The 18,709-nt window shown below is 35.9% G+C and overlaps 1 protein-coding gene across 2 annotated transcripts; it reads left to right on the forward strand.

Moving 5' to 3' along the window:
• The first annotated feature begins 8,615 nt into the window (after positions 1–8,615).
• LOC105034265 (transcription initiation factor TFIID subunit 15) lies at positions 8,616–18,457 on the forward strand. 2 transcript variants are annotated; one of them, XM_010909345.4, is made up of 8 exons: positions 8,616–8,796; positions 14,390–14,524; positions 14,653–14,993; positions 15,131–15,325; positions 16,675–16,758; positions 17,205–17,286; positions 17,360–17,486; positions 17,868–18,457. In XM_010909345.4, exons 2-8 carry the CDS (start codon positions 14,405–14,407, stop codon positions 18,107–18,109), a joined length of 1,191 nt encoding a protein of 396 aa, XP_010907647.2. In that variant the 5' UTR covers positions 8,616–8,796; positions 14,390–14,404; the 3' UTR covers positions 18,110–18,457. The 2 variants fall into 2 exon arrangements, with proteins under 2 accessions (XP_010907647.2, XP_019702496.2); XM_019846937.3 differs by lacking the exon at positions 8,616–8,796 and having other exon boundaries at positions 14,390–14,541.
• The last annotated feature ends 252 nt before the right edge of the window (positions 18,458–18,709 follow it).

The raw sequence follows: 18,709 nt of genomic DNA on the forward strand, positions 1-18,709 counted from the left end.
GATGGTTAACCTTATGTAAAAGTTACAATGAATTTATTCATCAAATGTTAGTGAATTAATAAAAAATTAATTAGCAATTAGATTACTGATTAGCTCAATTTGATTGAGCAAAGAAGATTAGATCAAATCTAATTGAATTAGATTCAATTAGGTTTGACCCGATTAGGTTATAAGATGATCTAATCGTTAAGAAAAAATTATCCCTGATTTGATCAAAATTTTGGTTCAATCAATTCCTAATTAGATTAGGATTTGATAAAAGATTCATGAACCTAATTAGATTGGATTTTATTTATCTATTTGAGCCTAACCAAATATGATTTGGTTTGAATCAAATAAGAAATCCTAGAGTTCATGTAGTGTTGGACTCTTCCCTTGCACCATCCAAATTTTGGATGCCAACTTTCCTCATGCTAAAAGTGTTTTTGCATAAGGTTTCTTCATGCAAACATCAAATGTTGCCTCTCCTTTCTCAATGCCAAATGTGGATAGGTTTTGATAAAGAAATGTTTGAAATTTGATTTCAAAGATAACTCCTTATCAAGAAGAGTGTGTTCTCATCCAAACAACTTTCACACCATGCCATGTATTCCTATTGTTTTGTGTGACAAAAAGGAAGAATATTTTGATATGGGAAATCAGATGAGATCTGATTTAATATGAGAAAGAAAAGTGAGAAGGGGCGTCGCAATATTTTTTGTGTGGCTTTTGTGAGAAGGGGCGACAACTCAAGAGTCTAACCTCTCTTGGACTCTTCAAACTCTAACTACTTATGATGCCAAATAAAAGGATTTTTTTCTTTGTGTGCATGCATGACAAAGATATCTGAAAGTGGTCTCCACGGTGAAGGGTTGGGGTGTGACTTCCATGGTGTGAGAAAAAGAGGAGAGTCCTCTCCTCTTTGGGTGAGTAAAACCTAGAATTCTAAGATTTATGCCTAAGAGTTTAGGAAGAGAGAAAAAGAAGAGAGAAGAGTGTCTCCTCTCCATATTTCTTTCACATCGTCATCTCCTCCAGATATCCTTCTTCAATCTCTGAAAAGGTTCAAGAGATTTGAAAAAAAGATCCAAATCAACTAATAAAATGAACTTCATGTGAGCTAACATTCTAGAAGAGACCGATCAAATTGAAGCTTCGAGTGGACTATTTATAGAGGCCGAACATGTGTGCAGCTATAAGCAACTAGTGAGGATCTCTTTATCACATCTCTCAGCAGCGGCGATCATCGATCCATACTCAGGTATAGAGTTTTAAACTCAGATTAGAAGTAGATTTGATCTATTGCTCACATCTATGCATGCAAATTTTATTTTCTAATTTTTTAATTTTATATATGACATATCATGTCATAGATGCTAGAGTAGATTGATTTATTGATCAGATCATATATATGTTAGATTAATATATTAAATTTAGTTACTTTTATTGTGATTTATTTTAAAAAATTTTAAAATATATGCATGAAATCATCTGCATTTTCTAACAGGCAGCACTTAAACTGATTTGCCATGTAAGATATATGGTGTGTATACTGGATCTTGGACTAGGGTACAATATTGTGTTTGGCCTATCATAGATTAGAGTATGGTTGTAATTAGTCCAACAGTTGAAAGACAAATATAATTTTTCATAATTATAAGAATGAAGAAAAGGAGATCATGTGGACTAGTCAGCTATGTATGTACTGTGATTAATAAAATATGATATTATGGTTGCTGGCTATAGGCGGAAGCATGGTATACATTCAGTCTGCCATAAGCTGGAGCATAGTTGTGACTAGTCCAATCTTAAAATCAAATCAAGATGATAAGCTGTGTTTAATTAAAGGGCATTTGGACTAGCCAGTATGCATGAAACATGGTATTTGTGATGCTTGCTATGGGATGAGATGTGTTTGGTAACCACTAACAAAAATATGATATGAGTTTGTCCTACCATAGGCTGGAGCATGAGCGAGTTTAGTCCAGTACTGAAATGATAATATTGTCAGGATTAGAATTATGTTAACTAGTTAATGATAAGTAATTTTGTTGAACTATTATTGAATAGAATTTTGATTGGTGATATGTGACATTTTTAATAGAAATATGATGTTATTATTCAATTATCAAATTATTGATAATTGAATCTTACTATCTTTCTATCAGCCATATATATATATATATATTTGCTAAAAGATGATTTTGTATCCATATTGGTGCGAGTATCAAGGATTCTTATTAGGCTGTAAAACTCATAAAATTTCTTCCTTTTCATTTTTGAATTATAGGACATGTAATTTTAGATGGATTTGATCATAGAGTTTGAGTAATGGAATAATCTTTTAGGCTTTGTTTGGAGAGTGCCGCTGTATCACATGGCTGACTTGGGTGTTGCATTCAGGCCATGATAGCTATATACTTTATTTGTTATGGCAACTGATGGACAATATCATCAAAGTTAGAATGAGATATCTTGCAAACCCTAAAAGAAGATATCAAGGTATAGTTCCAAGTCAAATAGCTTAAGATTTAGTTGATCTCTTCATTGCTAAGCTTCATCATCTGGTCATGTATCTCTATACTATAGTGACTACTTTTATCTTATTTATCTTCTTACATCTATCTCAGACACATACACACACACACTCAAATGCCATGAAAAAATAAAAAATATATATTTTTAATTAGAATAGAGGATCACAACTATCCATTGTAACTATCACATACATCTACTCTGTGGTGTAATTTAATGTGCACTATTTGTTGTAGATATGTAAGCCTCTATGATTTACCACAATCATCCATCTCCTCTATGGTTTTCCACAATCACTAGCATCTCTAAACTTTGAAAACTAGAGTTGCATCATAGTATCACCATCCTTCCTCCTCTTACTATTGTTGCTACTACTGCAATAATACCTCATTCTCTCCACCACTACCTCCTCCTCTTCCTCCCCTCCTCTCCCTCCCATCTTTTTCCTTTCCCTTCTCTCCATCCCAAACTCTTCCCTAATCCCACTAGCACCCCTCCTCCTCATCATCGCCACCATTTTCTCCCATCGCATCAATACAAATCTCTCCTCTCCCTTCTCTCTCTCCCTCTCTCATAGCCACACCAAACAGTTGCAGCGCTGGTATACCAGGCATGAGACATACAAGATCAACCTCACATCGATGTATAGTGGATGGAATAAGTGGCCATAGCTAAGAATCACCTTCAACTCCTCAAACTCATCCAAGCACACCACACAATCTCCCATTGGCTCCTTCTCCTTCTTTGCATTAGCACCGATGTCATACATCACAAGTGGTAGCTCTGATGGAAGGAATACTGTCAGTTTGATCTCTGACAAGTAGTTATTGTCACCTTGATGCAATAGTATTAATGAACGGTGTTGCCACCGGCTAACTTCGCACTACCTCCACCTCTAGTGCAGTGGCAGCAGTACGTGCATAAGATAAAATAAGCAAATTAGGAAGGTGGAAATGAAGATAAGGGTGGTGACTGTCACTTGTGATGGGTCTAATTGAGTAGTGGTGAGTGGTCATTGTGGCAGAAGAGGTTGGGATGGTGGATTTATATTTGAAAGCCTTGTGGTGGTGGCGTTGGGCTTCACAAACTGTGTTATGCTTGATCTTTTTATATTGGTGCTGAAAGGCTTTGGGAAGTAGTCTTCATAAGTATTATGGGAGGAGTGATTTATATCCAAAAAAAAAGTTTGGATCATAGAGATCTCAATGTAGCATAGCGATGCTAGGAATCACACAGTTGTCACTAGTGGATAGGCTCCAGTAGCGTCTGACCTTCATGTCAGTGAGAGGGGCTAGATCAACAATATTTTAAAGAATATGTGAGCTTTCTCCATGGCAACATCTATAGAGAATAAGGGTTTGGAGACACCTCTTATCTTCTGTTGGTTTTGTTCTCTAGAATTTGAAAATAGTGATATAAATGGAAAGTATGTGATGTTTCAGAAATCTATGGATTGTGAATTAAGTTTTAACTAAATATATATATGTAATTAACTACCATACCAAAAGGAATAGATGCCATAATTTTTTTATCCATTAAAGGAGGTAGAACCTGAAAAAAAAGAAGAAAAGGTCATGGATATATCACAATGTAGCCTTAGATAAACCTGACTTCTAAAGTATCTATATTTAGGATTATTCTTAGATCAAATGGTAGCTAATCTTCATCAGTGAATAAACATCCTCAAATAATGTATTAGTTGCCATCCAATCAGCAGCTTGATTACCTTCTCACATCGTATGCATTGGCTTAAATACCAATGTTGATCTCCTCCATTAATGAATATCTTTAGCAGGCTATCGACCTATTTGGACACAAAAGTTTTTCATTAATCTATTGAATAATACATGTAGAATCCTTTATACCATATCTAATTCACTGCTAATTCATTTATCAGAGTCTGTAAACTTTGTCAGCCATCCACAAGCTCGGTTATAATGATAGAATAATGAGATACTTACCTATCACTTGTAGAAAAAAGATAACCATAGTAATCTCTTATAATAAAACCACCACCTATACTATTCTTTCTCACCTAACCATCTAAGTTAATTTTCAATACTCAAAGGGGAGAAGATAGCCATGTGGCAAATTAAGAATTCGTAGTATTTAAGTAATAGCTAATCTTATGCCTTGATTGAATATTGAGCGCACAAGTGAGCTAATTTTGTAATACATCATGAAGGAAAAAGAAGAATCTTCTTGTCTAATCATTTAAATCAAAGATTACTCGGTGGCCATCTATCTAACCCTACTTATCAAGTTATTACTTTTTTGTTTGGTACAAAAAAGAAGTGTGGGGGGGGCGACTAGTGTAGCTACCCCCTTTGGGTATGACCATAAGGGCCCCCACTCTACTGGAGAATGTTCGATGCATAGTGACAACAATTAAGGCTCAGTCACTCTCCATCACATTGGATGAGTACATCATCCCAGTCCCAACCAAAATGTCAGGAGGTCCAGAAACCATCCCATGGACCACATCCAGGTATCCAAGAATTAATCCTTCATTTAATCGAATCCCATAGGCTCGAACCTCGGACGTGAGGGTGTAGAACTAACGGTTTGTACCAATTGAGTTACCACTTTGATGGTTCAAGTTGTTGCTTTTGGTTGATCTAGAAAGATCACACCACATCCTATAGATTTCATTTGTTATTTTATATTTTTTTCCTATTATTACATATTTATAAGTTATATAGCCTTTTATACAACTATATTGTGCTAAAATAAAGAAGGAATGCATGTGTTAGATATGAAAATATTTGTTAAACATCCTTAAAATTTAAAATTTGAATTCAAAATTTAGAAACAAATATTGAATCATGATCAATCATTAGCCAACCATGGTTGCTCTTGATCGCATAATAATAGCTATCCCATGTACAACATAGGCTCAAGTTTCCAACAACCCCCACATTTATACTATATTTTGAACTGTAAAAGGCAAGAAATCAAGAAATAGGAAATTACATTTAATTTGAGCAATCGATACCATACGTGAGATGATGGTATCTTCTAGAGTTTATCTTTTTTGTAGTTGACAATTAGATTGTCTACATAAGTCCAAAGTGAACTATATCTTAAACTTGCATTTTGGTGTATGGACATTTAGTAATGCACAAAATATGCAGATTTGAATCTAGTTTTAGTGAGGTTTGTGGTTCACAACTATATGCATATATCTTATTTCATGAAAACTCTAGGAAATAGCCCAGCTTTCATAGAGTGTAGCCCCACAGTCACACTCATATTGGAGAGACTTCTTAAAATTTCTACAACATAATCTTAACTTATGTCTTGGTTTCATTTAAAGCTATACTCTTCCTATCACTATTATAGTGAAGCACTTTAAACTTGAGGAGTTTGGAGTTATAATTCTTTATGAGTGCTTTATCAATTGTTTGATCAGTTTGTTGTTACCCATTAAATCTCCTCACAGGATTTTGTAGTTAAGAAGTTTGGGTTACTATAGTGCCAACTAATTTGTGGGCTTTAATCCCATTCCCTTTAATGAATCTAGGGCTAGTCTTCATGTTAACCTCTTGATAAGTGGATCTGTAAGATTTTTTTTAGATCTCACAAATTCAAGGACAATTACTTCACTCTTGAATAATTCTCTTATGGATCTTTGTCTATGTCTCATAATTATGTGTTTTCTTATGCTATTGACATTATCTTGGTTACACACATTGACTACTTATTGATTGCCTCAGTATAAGGTTATAGCTCGTACAGGTTGATTTATAAGAGAGATATCTCCTAATAGATCCTTAGGCCATTCGACTTGGCTAGTTGTAGTATTAAGAGCAACTAGCATAATCTCCACTATAAACCTAGCTATGGTCATTTGCTTGATAGATTTCTAATCCATCATGGTACTACCTAATACAAATATGTAATCATTCATAGATTTATTTTTATTTGAGTTAGCAATTCAATTTATGTCATCGAACCCTTCCGACATAGGTGGAACCCCCACAAAAAATAGTCCATAGTCTAGGGTTTCATTTAGGTATTTAAGTATTCTTTCAAGACCTTATAGAATTCATGTTTCGATTTATTTATGTATCGCTTAACCTTTCCATATTGTATGCCACATTAATTATAGTTTTGTTTGCTAGAAAATTTAAACTTCCTATCATTTAAGAATATTTGATTATGCAACAATTTTGCTAGAAATTTTTTTTTTTTTTAATTTTGAGATTGGATCATAATGTGTTGTCCAGAGGTAGCAACTCAAGAGAAGAGATGAATTAAGTTTTTTAAAAAATTTAGCTAAATTAAACCTTAAGGCAAATATATGCTTTAACCTAAACTAAAATGTGAGATTGAGATGTAAACAAGATGATTAGCAGCGGATTTAAAATATAAATGATGATAAGCCAGAGTAAAAATAAATTTAAGTAAGGATTAAAAGCATGCAAGGTATATAAATAAAGTAATGAGTGTAAGAAAGATAAATTAGAAAGAGCACAACATAAACACACTAAATTTTATAGTGGTTCGAAGCAAGCTGCTCCTACGTCCACTCTTCAAGCTTTCTTAGGAATTTCACTATAATCATCCGACTACAGTATATTTATTTTACTGGACTCACAAATAAACTCAGTTGATTTCTCGAGATCACCAACCACAACCTACACCATTAGTTTTTCGGGGTCACTAACAATCCAATTAGTTTTAACCCAGGTCAACTAATCAAAACCTTTACAATGTCCAATTACGGACTTGGACTGACTTAATCCCCAAGTTTCTTCCCCCAAAGAAACTTGTAAAGAAATTATAAAATAATATATGAAAATTTAGGCACAAAATAGGAAAATAAAAAGAACTCTTTTGAGGCGTGAAGAAGAGACTGAATGCTTGGCTCTTTTGAAACTTGAACACTCTTCCTTGAAAGCTGAGAGGATGAAGAAAAATTGTTGAAGATCTCTCTTGAATGCTCTCTGAATTTGAAGCCCACACTCCTCTCTTTTCTCTTCCTTTTTTTGGATTTACAATGAAGATCACACTTTTTAATAATTTTTCTTTGATAATCCACTTTTCCACTTTTTCTTTTAATTCTTCATTTTTTAATAGGCTTGACAATGGCTGGAGATTGAGATTGGTCAATTGGAGGGCTTGAACTAACCGTTGGAGATGAAATAAAGCTATTGGGGATGAACTAGAAACTAGCCATTGAAGTCTATCCCATAGCTCAAGTCAACTTGATTGTCTTCGAGTCAACTCCTATCACCCCTGAGTCAACTCGAAATTCTGTCGAGTCGGCTCGATCATAAGGTCTAAAAAATAGCTTTCTGATCCTGAGAAGGAGTCAACTCGGATTCTGCTCGAGTCGACTCCAATCTTCCTGGAGTCGATTCCAATTCACCTGAAACTTGAAAATCTTTATTTTAAGTCTTCTTACAGCAAATAGGTTGGCTTTTTTAGCTCTGGGGTCGACTCTATCAAGTCTAAGATCTGATTTTTTTTCTCTGAAACTCTTGGTTTGGTGACTTTTGTGGAAATCTTTTCTTTGGATTATTTCTTCACCTTAAGCATCTAAAAAGACCTACAACTACTCTTGAAACACTTGGTTAGAATCATAATTACTCAAAGTTTAGCGATCATCAAAATCAATCATGGGGTCAATATAATGTGTAACTATAATTTTACAAATCAAAGTAGTGGTACTTTACTAGATGAGATATTTGTTTTTCATAAAAGATCACCTAAATCTATTAGTAAGTTCCTAATAATTTGATCTAATATGGTATTATCTATTTTCTATTTTACTAAAATATTTATATATATTATAATATGCATCTAGAGACTTATACAGCAATCTACAGTATTTGCTGGAGTATTTTACTATAATATTTCTTATCAGATACTTATAGATTTGATAGAAATTAGATTATAAATAATTAACTAGTAAACAAGCTTTATTTAAACAAAAGCAAACTTATCTGCTAAGTATTATGGCTGTCCATCTGGCTTGCGCGAGCATCCCAGAACGGCCCAGCCCAACCCAACCCAGCCGAGCGTTACCCATTCGTCCGAACCGAGAAAGCCCAAGCTTAGCCAATTTGATCCGAACCGGATCAACTTAAGTCAGAGGGAGCTGGGGGGTTCGAAGCTCTCCCCCGGTTCTCCCATTTTTCCTCTCTCCAACCCTAGCCTCTAGGGCATCTCTCCGCTCCCCATCGTGCGTGTTCAAAAGGCGAGCGGCGGCGTTCGACGGCGACGGCGGTCGAACATTGATCACGGGCAACCGGAGAGGACCCGAGAGGCCTCAAGGTATGTCCGCCTCTCTTCCTTCCTCCCTCCCTCTTTCTGCCAGGCGTTTTTTTCTTTGCCCTTCTCGAGTGGAATGCCCTAAATAGGGCATATCCTCTGTTACAGAGGCCTTCTTGGATCAGTTGGTCGATTTCGAGATCCTCGCTGTCGAAGTCCCTCTTTTTACCTATTTAATTGTTTATTTTGCTGCCGGATTTGGATTTTTTTGTTGTTATTTATTTTCTTGTTTTTATGATCTGAAACTTTGCTTTGTTTTTTTGTATTCCCCAGTAGTAACTGTTTAAATTAATCTTATGTGCGTGGTCTGTTTAAACTGATCATTTGTGTTCTTGTGGTGTTTTTTATGGGATTTGAATACATATACACGTCCAGTTAATAACGTATGCAATACAATCTGATTTAAGACAAAAATATGTTATGTTCTACAAGTTTAGTGCGGATAATAAAACTGTGATGAACTAGAAAGTTTTATTAAGTAGAACTTATGCGTTGGTTTTTAGCGATGTATCCTGGAATCATTTGAGATGAATAGTTTATTGAAGGCAATGCAATCCTTGGTTGATAATTGAAATTTATGAAGGTATATGTATTATTTTTTGGAGGTTGTAAAAGTTTTGTTGCATGGTGGTCGCCTAATCGCCTAGGCTATAGGAGGTCCATGCCCGGGGCTGCCTAGACTATTTGACAACTATGGCTTCGAACAATGAGGCGAAAAATGTTGGAGGCACCATGCTTTGACTTATTTTAAGAATATATTGAAGCTAGTTTCTCTACTGATGTGTATTGCAACATATATTGGAATAGAGTTTTGAGGGTACCAACGTTAAGAAGTAAATGTAAACAATCCATTTCAGGAATTATAAACTGTGGCTGTATGTGAAGATTCATGATGTAGTGTAATTGCACAGTCTGGGCCATTTGCCATAAGTTGCTGATCATTACACATTTCACCATTTGCTTAAATGGTTATGATGCCTTCATGAATCTTGTGGTGCTTCATAATCTCTTGATAATATTTTCTAGCACTTATTGTAGCTGGTTGGTTATTCTGTACCCAATCTCAAGGCTTTTCTAGTCTATCCTTCCAGGTTATGAGAACAATTTTGATGATCTGATTGTTGATAGTTATACATTTCCACTAACTTGGAATGAATGGATTCTTTTTCTGATGTTTTTTCAAATTTCTTGGCTACATGTCTAAATCTCAGATTATCTATTACATTCTCTAAATTTGCTCAGATCTTGGAAACTGCATGGAAATGTTTTTTGGAAAGTGTTTGATCATTAGTGGGTTATGGAAGCTATTAGCCTCTTTTGATTCGCTGCTTCATTTTCTGCCTCTCATATAGCATATGGTTCTGTTAGAAGGTTCATCCCTTCAGTGGGGCTGTCACACTTGCTTCCATTTCACAGATACCACTACCTTCACTCTTCGTTTAGTGATTTATCCAAAAAAATATTGGACAATTGTTAGTTTCCTTTTGGACTGTCTGCTAACTAGTTTTGTGTTTTGCACATTTTATGATTATGCCTTCTTCCACTTATTTCTTTTAAAATTTCTTGGTACATGTAACATCTGAAATCTTTTTTTTTTTTTTTTAAGTGCTGTTTAATTCTCCATTGCGATCATTAGAAACCTCACCTTGGTTTTTCCTTATTCTGTTATTCTTCTTAAAATAGTTACACTGCCGCGTTGAATAATTCTACAATATCCATTGGTTAATGCAATTTGTTAGTTTTTTCATCGAATTCACTTTTATTTTTCTATGTCTGCATACCTTTTTAGTTCTTGGCATGCTTCCTCTCTTTCGCTTTTGTTGTTAGTCACTTATGTTTTTGCCTATGGACTGTGCCATCTTATTTGACCTTTACTTTTTTTTATGTATAACCTACCTTTTACTTCACTTTGATGCTGCAACATTATGGTGCATCACCAATCTTCCTAATTCCTATGGACATCCTTATATTGAGAGCAATTGCATTGTATGGCTATATATTTGAGATTTCCCAGGGATATGCAAACTCTTTTGTGGGCCCACCATCTCTCTCTAGTAAGTGATGAGATTTGCATTCACATATTACAATAGGAGAATAAAAGCAAATATTGATGGAACAAAAGTCACAAGGTTTTGTTACAATGGTAAAATGAGAGAAAGCATCTCTTTTCCAACAACCTTTCAAGCTTTGTGGAGCTTTGATATGCTACTCAAGAGCATTGCTGGAGAGAAACCAACAAAAAGAATCTTTAAGAGAAGCCCAATTTAAGAGAAGCACATACAACAAAAACTTAAGAAAATACATGAGAAAATGAGCTAATATGAGAACCCTAGTTCAGGAGATTAAGGGAGCGAGCACCCTCATCTGTCTCCCTTTCCATTCTTCGCTATTCCATCTTGTCCCCTTTCTTTCTCTTTATATGTCTTTTTTTTTTATCTCTCCCCTATTATCAACACATGACCCACCATTCCATTCATGTTGTTGTGGTATTGTGTTAATGTTGCATGGACATGAACATGAAAATTAGATTCAGGACACATACCCAAGTGTCTGACTGGACAAGGAAAGAAAAGGAGATTCGGGATGTGTAGAAAAGATAGTTTTCACTACCATTTCAAGGTAAACCGGTACACGGAACTATGCCATATGCTATCAATTCAGTATAGTCGAGTATGGGATGTATGCGTCTCGTGTCGAGATCAGCTTTCAACACTTACTTTGACTCACAGCCATGGTACTGCCTAGTTTACTTCGGTACCGCATAATATGGGTCATGATTGAGTGACACAGGATGATTCTGATTGGTTTGGATTGGTACTCATATATTGAACTAAACCTCTATATTGTATTGATACCTTGCTGGTATACTATGGTACGATTGGTATGAGGCAGTATGGATCTGCAGAGTAGACCTTGACTTTATGCATATTTAAGCATTATATAAAAGAAGGCAATAAAAGATATCATTTGTTAAGGTATTTCAATGTGCATGTCTCTCAAGATTTCATCCAAACTTCCCAATTAAGACATTTTTGCAAAATTATCTAGATACATGCATTTTGGCCCATTTCTAAGAAGATGGAAAGCTCAATTTTAACATTACTAAATAGGCCAAAATCATTGCTAGAGTCCGATTCTCTACCAATTCTAAAAGCTACAATCAAAGGATCTCATTTGTGACATTTGCTTGGCTCTAAGGTGCTCGTCTTCTCTAAAACAATGAATTTGACATTTATCATTTGTTTCTATTATCTACTTATTGGGACATAGAGTGGCAAGAGGATCTAACACCTTTACAAACAATTTCTTCTTTTCAGCTGCTTGACCATATGAGAAATTTCATGGAAATAGCATCTCCGTCCATGGGTAAGGCTACATGTATATGACCTCCATACCTTATAGGGTGGAGCCTCATGCACTAGGGAGCCTTTTTTTGACTCTAGGAGTAGTTTGATAGCAGTGGGGTAAGGGTGAGAGATTACACATCCTACGTCTGTGTCATTGCTTGTTAAGATTGATTAAGTCTAACATGCAATATCTTGTAGGATTGAGCTGTATTATTGATAATGAAGTTGGTGTATGTGGACTATAAAATCCTTAGAGATGCCAACTAATATGCCATATGAGATGTAGAATGTGTGATGCAGCTCAATGCTTATGCATCCCCATCTAATCAATCCATAATAACATCAAACTATAGAGGGATTGGCACTGTTCATAACATAGGATGGGGCAGACAATAGCCCAGACAACTAGGCCAAAGTCATGATGATTGGAGGTGCTGATTTAAGCTGCTACGTTATACATGTTTGATCAACGTTTCGAGATGATGTTTCACATGTGGATAGCATGGGCATCATCATGTGCATGTATAGGATAAAAGTTCACCATGTACAGCCACAAGTGGATGAACAACTACTCTGAACATCCTACTTTTGATCAAGGAATGAGATGTCAACTCTTCTACCTAAGGAAGGTATTTGCTAGTGTTGCATGCTGACTTTGCTGGTAACTAAATTTCATGAAGATAAGTCTATATCCTCTCTCTCTTTTCCTCTCCCTCTCCCCCTCCTTCGCCAATTTCTTATTTTGATTGCCAAAACCATCCCGGTCGACCACCGGCATATGACTTGATATGCTCCAAACTAGGTGGTTTGGGATGGTTTCGCAATCCTTAGGTGTAGTTGTTATAGAGTTGCACTTTCTTGAGTTGGACAATGGGATCCCACATTTATTATCTAAGTTGGATTTGATTTACTAACTCTAAACTGCTTGCACACCAAAAATCATATGATTTGGAGGCTCCTAGCCTGTGCATCAAGTGGTCAAGAAATATGTATTATCTTGCATTATTTGTTTAATTCAAAAAAGTGTGTAAGCCTACAAGAGTCACACTTATACCATTCTGACTAAATTATATATTTAGACCTTTATATGGTTGCTTGTTTAAACGTTAGGAAGATATTGTTTGTTTAAGTCTTTTAATATACATGCTTCTTGTTCAAACTTCTAGATTAATTTAAGAAATAAGAGTAGTAACATTTTGGGAAATTATTTTAATATCTACATCCTTGACCAGTTTCTAAAACGAACAAATACTCACTATGAACATGGAAGTAGAGTGTGAAACTCGTTGCTGGTCTATGACAATCTTCAAAAATAGCAGCACAGAACTTCATAAGCATCCAATTGTTTGATATGTATTCAACTAGGATGCGTATCTAACATGGATTCTAGGACCTGGATGCAAGTGTCCTGGCAGCTTTGAAGTAGCAACGACTATCAGCTTGCTATTACTTATTTTATGCAAAATAAACAACAATCCCTCTTTTCTTATACTTCTTATTTTCAAGTAATATATACAACCACATATATCGAGATCTTTTTACTGTTTGCATTTGATCTGTCATAAGTAACTCGTTTGAAACCCGCTGTTGGTGTTTCTATGTTATTCCTTTTTTTCCTACACAATTTGACCGTACATCTGCGCTCTTTGAAAGTTTTAATAACATAAGGATCCCCAGCCTCAATCAGCCACATAGGGTCTTATGTCAAATGTGTTTCCAAGACTCATTTAATGACAGAAGAAAAACCCTGTGGCCTTTTTCATCCAAAGTATCTATATCTATCCTTGGTTATCTCGGAGGAGAAAGTTATGTGTTTCAAAAGGCTTGAAGACTATCTCTTAGATTATATGTTAATGTTAGGATGAGAAGACTCTGTGATACTAAAGCATTTCCGCCTTTATGATCTGGACCTGGCTTGGTTGAGTGTGAGGTTGAGTTGATTCAATGCTCCATTTGCTTTGGCAAAATACTTGGGATTTTTCATGCACATTATTGTATTATGATATTTGATGCTGCAACCTTATGCATCTCCTAATTTTTGTGTAATGCAACTATATTTGGAGTTCAGGAATGCATGGTAGATTGCTTGTTTTGGTGGGTACATTTCTTTTTTCTTTTTTTTTTCCTGATATTTTCTTGACACTTTTTTAATTATTCTGTTAAGTAAGTGATTGATCCTGCATATAATCCTTTTGGTAGCATTTTTTGTTTTGAGTTCCATAAATAGTTAATATTATTTTATGCAATAGTGTGCATCTATTGGAATGGCAAGTTATTCAGGGAGAGGAGGCCCTTCAAATGGCTCTGTCTATGTATGTAAGTTGCCTCCTGGGACTGATGAGAATATGCTGGCAGAGTTTTTTGGCACCATAGGGTTGCTAAAGGTAGGGGGTCTCACCAGGTATCTTTTTGAAACCATCTCTATAATTTTTTTTAAATATATAATGTCCTCTCATCTAGTAATATTTAACTAATTGGTCATAATATTGATTTGTTCTTTAAAATGTGACAGAAAGATAAAAGGACTGGGCGACCAAAAATTTGGTTGTACAGAGACAAAGTAACAAATGAACCAAAGGGTGATGCTACAATTACATACGAAGATCCTCATGCTGCTTCGGCTGCTGTGGAGTGGTTCCACAACAAGGAATTTCATGGAAGTATCATTGAAGTATATATAGCAGAGTCAAAGACCAACAATCAACAACTTAATAATTCTGCAAATCCAAGCATGGCAGAGGATTTTGGGGGGCATGACGAATTGAATGATGGTGGGGGCAGAGGGAGAGGAAGGGGTGATGCTTCTGGCAAGTCATGGCAGCAAGATGGAGATTGGTTGTGTCCAAATACAAGGTCTGTGATTTGATATTGGTGAGCAACTCTTTCTCGCTATATCTTTAACTATTTTGTTGTAAATGTTATCCAGCATTATAACTTGCCTTTGTGATGCTCCTTTTTTGTTTTTTCCTCTACCTTTTTTCTCCTATCAGTTGCTCCAATATAAATTTTGCATTCCGTGGTGTCTGTAACCGCTGTGGAACATCTCGTCCTGCTGGTGCTGGTGGCACAGGTGCTGGTGGAGCTGGTCGAGGAAGGGGCCGTGGCAGCAATGATGCTGGTGGACGTACCCGTCCTGTTGGTGGTCCTACAGGGCTTTTTGGTCCAAATGATTGGTCCTGCCCAATGTAAGGCACACTACCCTGCAAACAAGTTTAAGGGAAAGATTCAAATTTTCTCTGAGCACTAACCTGCATACAAGTTTCAAGTGTAAAATTCAAATTTTTTGTGAGTTTCTTGTTATTTATTGAAACTGAATATTGTTAAGGGCCTATTTGGATGATTGGGCCGGCCCACTTAAAAGGTAGTCCTGGTATTTGTGAATATAGGCCTGGCCCACCTTGTAATCCAATGCTTCTAGTGGTTGTACTGGCTCAACCCAGGAATCTCACAGGATTTTGGGCCGCATCATCCAAACAAAGTACATTCCTAGTGGCTTTTAGCAAAAGTAGTTATATTTTCTAATGGCATCTTTTCAATGTATTTTTCTTGCTACATGGCCTGAAGAGGCAAATATTTTTGCTGGTATCATTTTGATTATACATACTTTGTATCATAGTTTTAAATTTTGAGGCATGCTCTTTTTATAAATTTAGATGGCTGACATTCAGCTTTGAATATTTTATGGTTGCAAGCAACAGGAAATGCTGTTTCCTGGAACTGAATTCTTCAATATATTAATGGTTCCAATATTTTCAAGTTGTGTTCTTCCTTGTAACGTGTTTAAACTTCAGCATATTTTCAATTAAATTTTGCCTTATGTTGAAGTTTTTGTGGTGGGCTTTTGGAATAGTTCTGAGCAACATACAACCCCCTCTTTCCAGGGTGCTTGAAATGCTGTGTGCCACCTTGACTTTGTTTGGCAATTGATAGAACCAATTGAATGGCTGTGCTGCAAATTGACTGAATGAGACATCTGCTCTTATTTAGAACCATGTAAGCAATTGTTAGGATAAGAACTGGTGAAAACACATGATTTAAATTTTACTTGGAAGTGATACTTGCATTATACTTCTGTTAACTTTTTGAGTACTTGTGGATAATCTTCCTCATAATTATCTATGATGTTTTTGTTCACTTTTGTTTTTCTGTACTTTATATAGATGGGTTTTATAGCATTTGGCTTACTTGCTCGGAACCTTTATTTTCTTTGAAGCTCATAAATTGAAAGCATTCTTTAGTGCCACATATTTTGAATGATTCATGAGTCACAATTAGTATATATTTCAGTTTCATCTGAACTCTGTGCATGAGTACCTGTGCAAGTGGTTTTTTTTTTTTTTTTAACTGTTAATCCCTATTATGTGGCATCTCACAAATGAAAGGAATGAGACATAAACTTTGTTGTACAAATGTACACCACTGGTCTCTTGGCATGCGTATGTAGGGTATTTGTGAATGACAGCCTGGTGGAAATTTTGTGGCTTATGCTTTTTTGTTTAACTTTTGCCCCATTTGATTACTAACCTAATTTCAGGTGTGGCAATATCAACTGGGCAAAGCGTACGAAGTGCAATATTTGTAACACCAACAAGCCAGGCCACAGTGAGGGTGGTGTGAGGTAATCAACCAGTATGCTGCAGCCCATCATAGAAAAATTTGAATTTTTTTAGGTCTTTGTAAAATGCTTTAGGGGATTCATTATTTTGTCAATTTAGCTGGTTCTTTGTTTTCAAAGAGTTGAAGTGGCCATAACTTAATTTGCTAGGTGCTCCATATTGTATCATGGATTAGCTTGCTGCAAATGTATCTGGTAGTCATTAGCTAAGATTTTGCCTTAATAACCTATATTTATTAGAAAATGAGAGATGCTTGAGCACTAAAAGCCTCCTCTGTTGTTGGCATTTGATGCTTTGGCGTTTCAAGCCTGCCCTGCTATTTGTGTGGATATGCTTGCATATTCTAGATGCAAATTGTAGGTTAAAAAATGTTGCCTATATTGCATTGAGGGTCTGACTTTGGTGTTATATTCTGATTACTTGCCTCTTTGTGTATTTTATTCGATAGAGGAGGCCGTGGTGGGGGTTACAAAGAACTTGATGAGGAAGAAATAGAGGAAACAAGAAGACGACGGAAAGAAGCTGAAGAGGTAGGTGATATTGTAATATTGTTTTTGAAAATGCTAATGGCAATATGGAAGTATCTAAAGGGACCACTTTCAGGATGATGGGGAGATGTATGATGAATTTGGCAACCTCAAAAAGAAATTCCGTGCCAAAACACAGCAGAATGAAGGTGGACAGATGGCTCCTGGTTCTGGGCGTGCTGGATGGGAGGTTGAGGAGCTAGGTATTTCCCCCATTTCATTAGACCTTTTGATTAATTGTTTTGCAGTGATTGCCCATATGTTGTCATTGTTGTGATGACAGCCAATTCCTTTAGATATTTTGTTTGTTTATTTACTACTTACAGTTGGATACGGCATCATTTTTGCATCGTCCATGCATGTTACTGTGGTTATTGATTTGTAAAGGATCCAGTTTACAGGTACCTGTTAAAAGCCAAGGAAACATGGTTCTCAGATTATTATTTTTGTTGCTTACAAGATTTGTTAATGCATTATAATTTCTCAAAGTGTGGTAGAAAAATAGAACATCTAACAACCATCATATGTTATTTGAATATTACATGCTGGTATTGGTTGATATGTTTGTTGAATGGATATTCTAGGTGTGATTGAGAGAGACAGCAGACGAAAAAGTGGAGACCGGGGCAGAGATTACAATGATGGAGAGGGCAACAGGAACCGGGAAAGAAATGGCCGTGAAAGGGAGAGACGAAGAAGCCGAAGCAGAGAGAGGGAAAGGGAACGTGAGAGGGAAAGAGGGAGAGACAGAGACAGAGATCGAGATTATGAGTATGAAAAAGGTCGGGGATATGGAAGGGAACGTGATCGCCACCGAGACTGGTAGACGTTTATAGTGCCATTCCATTTTCAGTTTCTAAGGCGGATTTTGGTATCCAAACATTCTTGGTAGCTTGTTCCTGAACTTCACTGTGAAAAAACTCTGATATATTCTTTTCCTTTTTTTGTTGGGTCTTCGTTCATGAAGCACATGAGTTTAAAACGATGACTTTAATCGTTGTGGTCTTTTATGTACAACCTATTCTGGTATTGTAAATTTGATGATGATGACTGTTATTTGAAAAAGCCATAGGGTTATATAGGTGGCTGAGGGACTTGCTATTTAAGACTATGCAGGAATCCACATAACTTCCTGAATAACTGAGAATTTATTTGGGGGATTATTTGTTGGTTAGCAGCATGCTCTGTTGCTTGATAATCCATCATCTTTGTAACCGCAGGTGGTTTACCTTTGCAAAGGGTTGCCACAATTCTTCTTTAAAAAAAAAAAAAAGAATTACAATGCAAGTAATTCTTTTTTAGTTTTCTAATGGTCCGTGTTAGTTAACATGAGATATTTCTGAGCATTATCTAATTTGCGTTAGTAGATCATCTGTATCTTACCGGATTGTCATATATTATTGTCATGGTAACATAATAATATGAT

The sequence above is a fragment of the Elaeis guineensis genome, chromosome 11 (assembly GCF_000442705.2).
Source record: "Elaeis guineensis isolate ETL-2024a chromosome 11, EG11, whole genome shotgun sequence".
NCBI classification, from domain to species: domain Eukaryota; kingdom Viridiplantae; phylum Streptophyta; class Magnoliopsida; order Arecales; family Arecaceae; genus Elaeis; species Elaeis guineensis.

Bases quoted from the DNA above. Each gene is read 5' to 3' on its own strand.
- LOC105034265 (XM_010909345.4), top strand. From the start codon at position 14,405: ATGGCAAGTTATTCAGGGAGAGGAGGCCCTTCAAATGGCTCTGTCTAT. The intron at 14,525-14,652 runs GTAGGGGGTCTC...AAAATGTGACAG, and splicing joins GCACCATAGGGTTGCTAAAG to AAAGATAAAAGGACTGGGCG. The intron at 16,759-17,204 runs GTAATCAACCAG...TTTATTCGATAG, and splicing joins CACAGTGAGGGTGGTGTGAG to AGGAGGCCGTGGTGGGGGTT.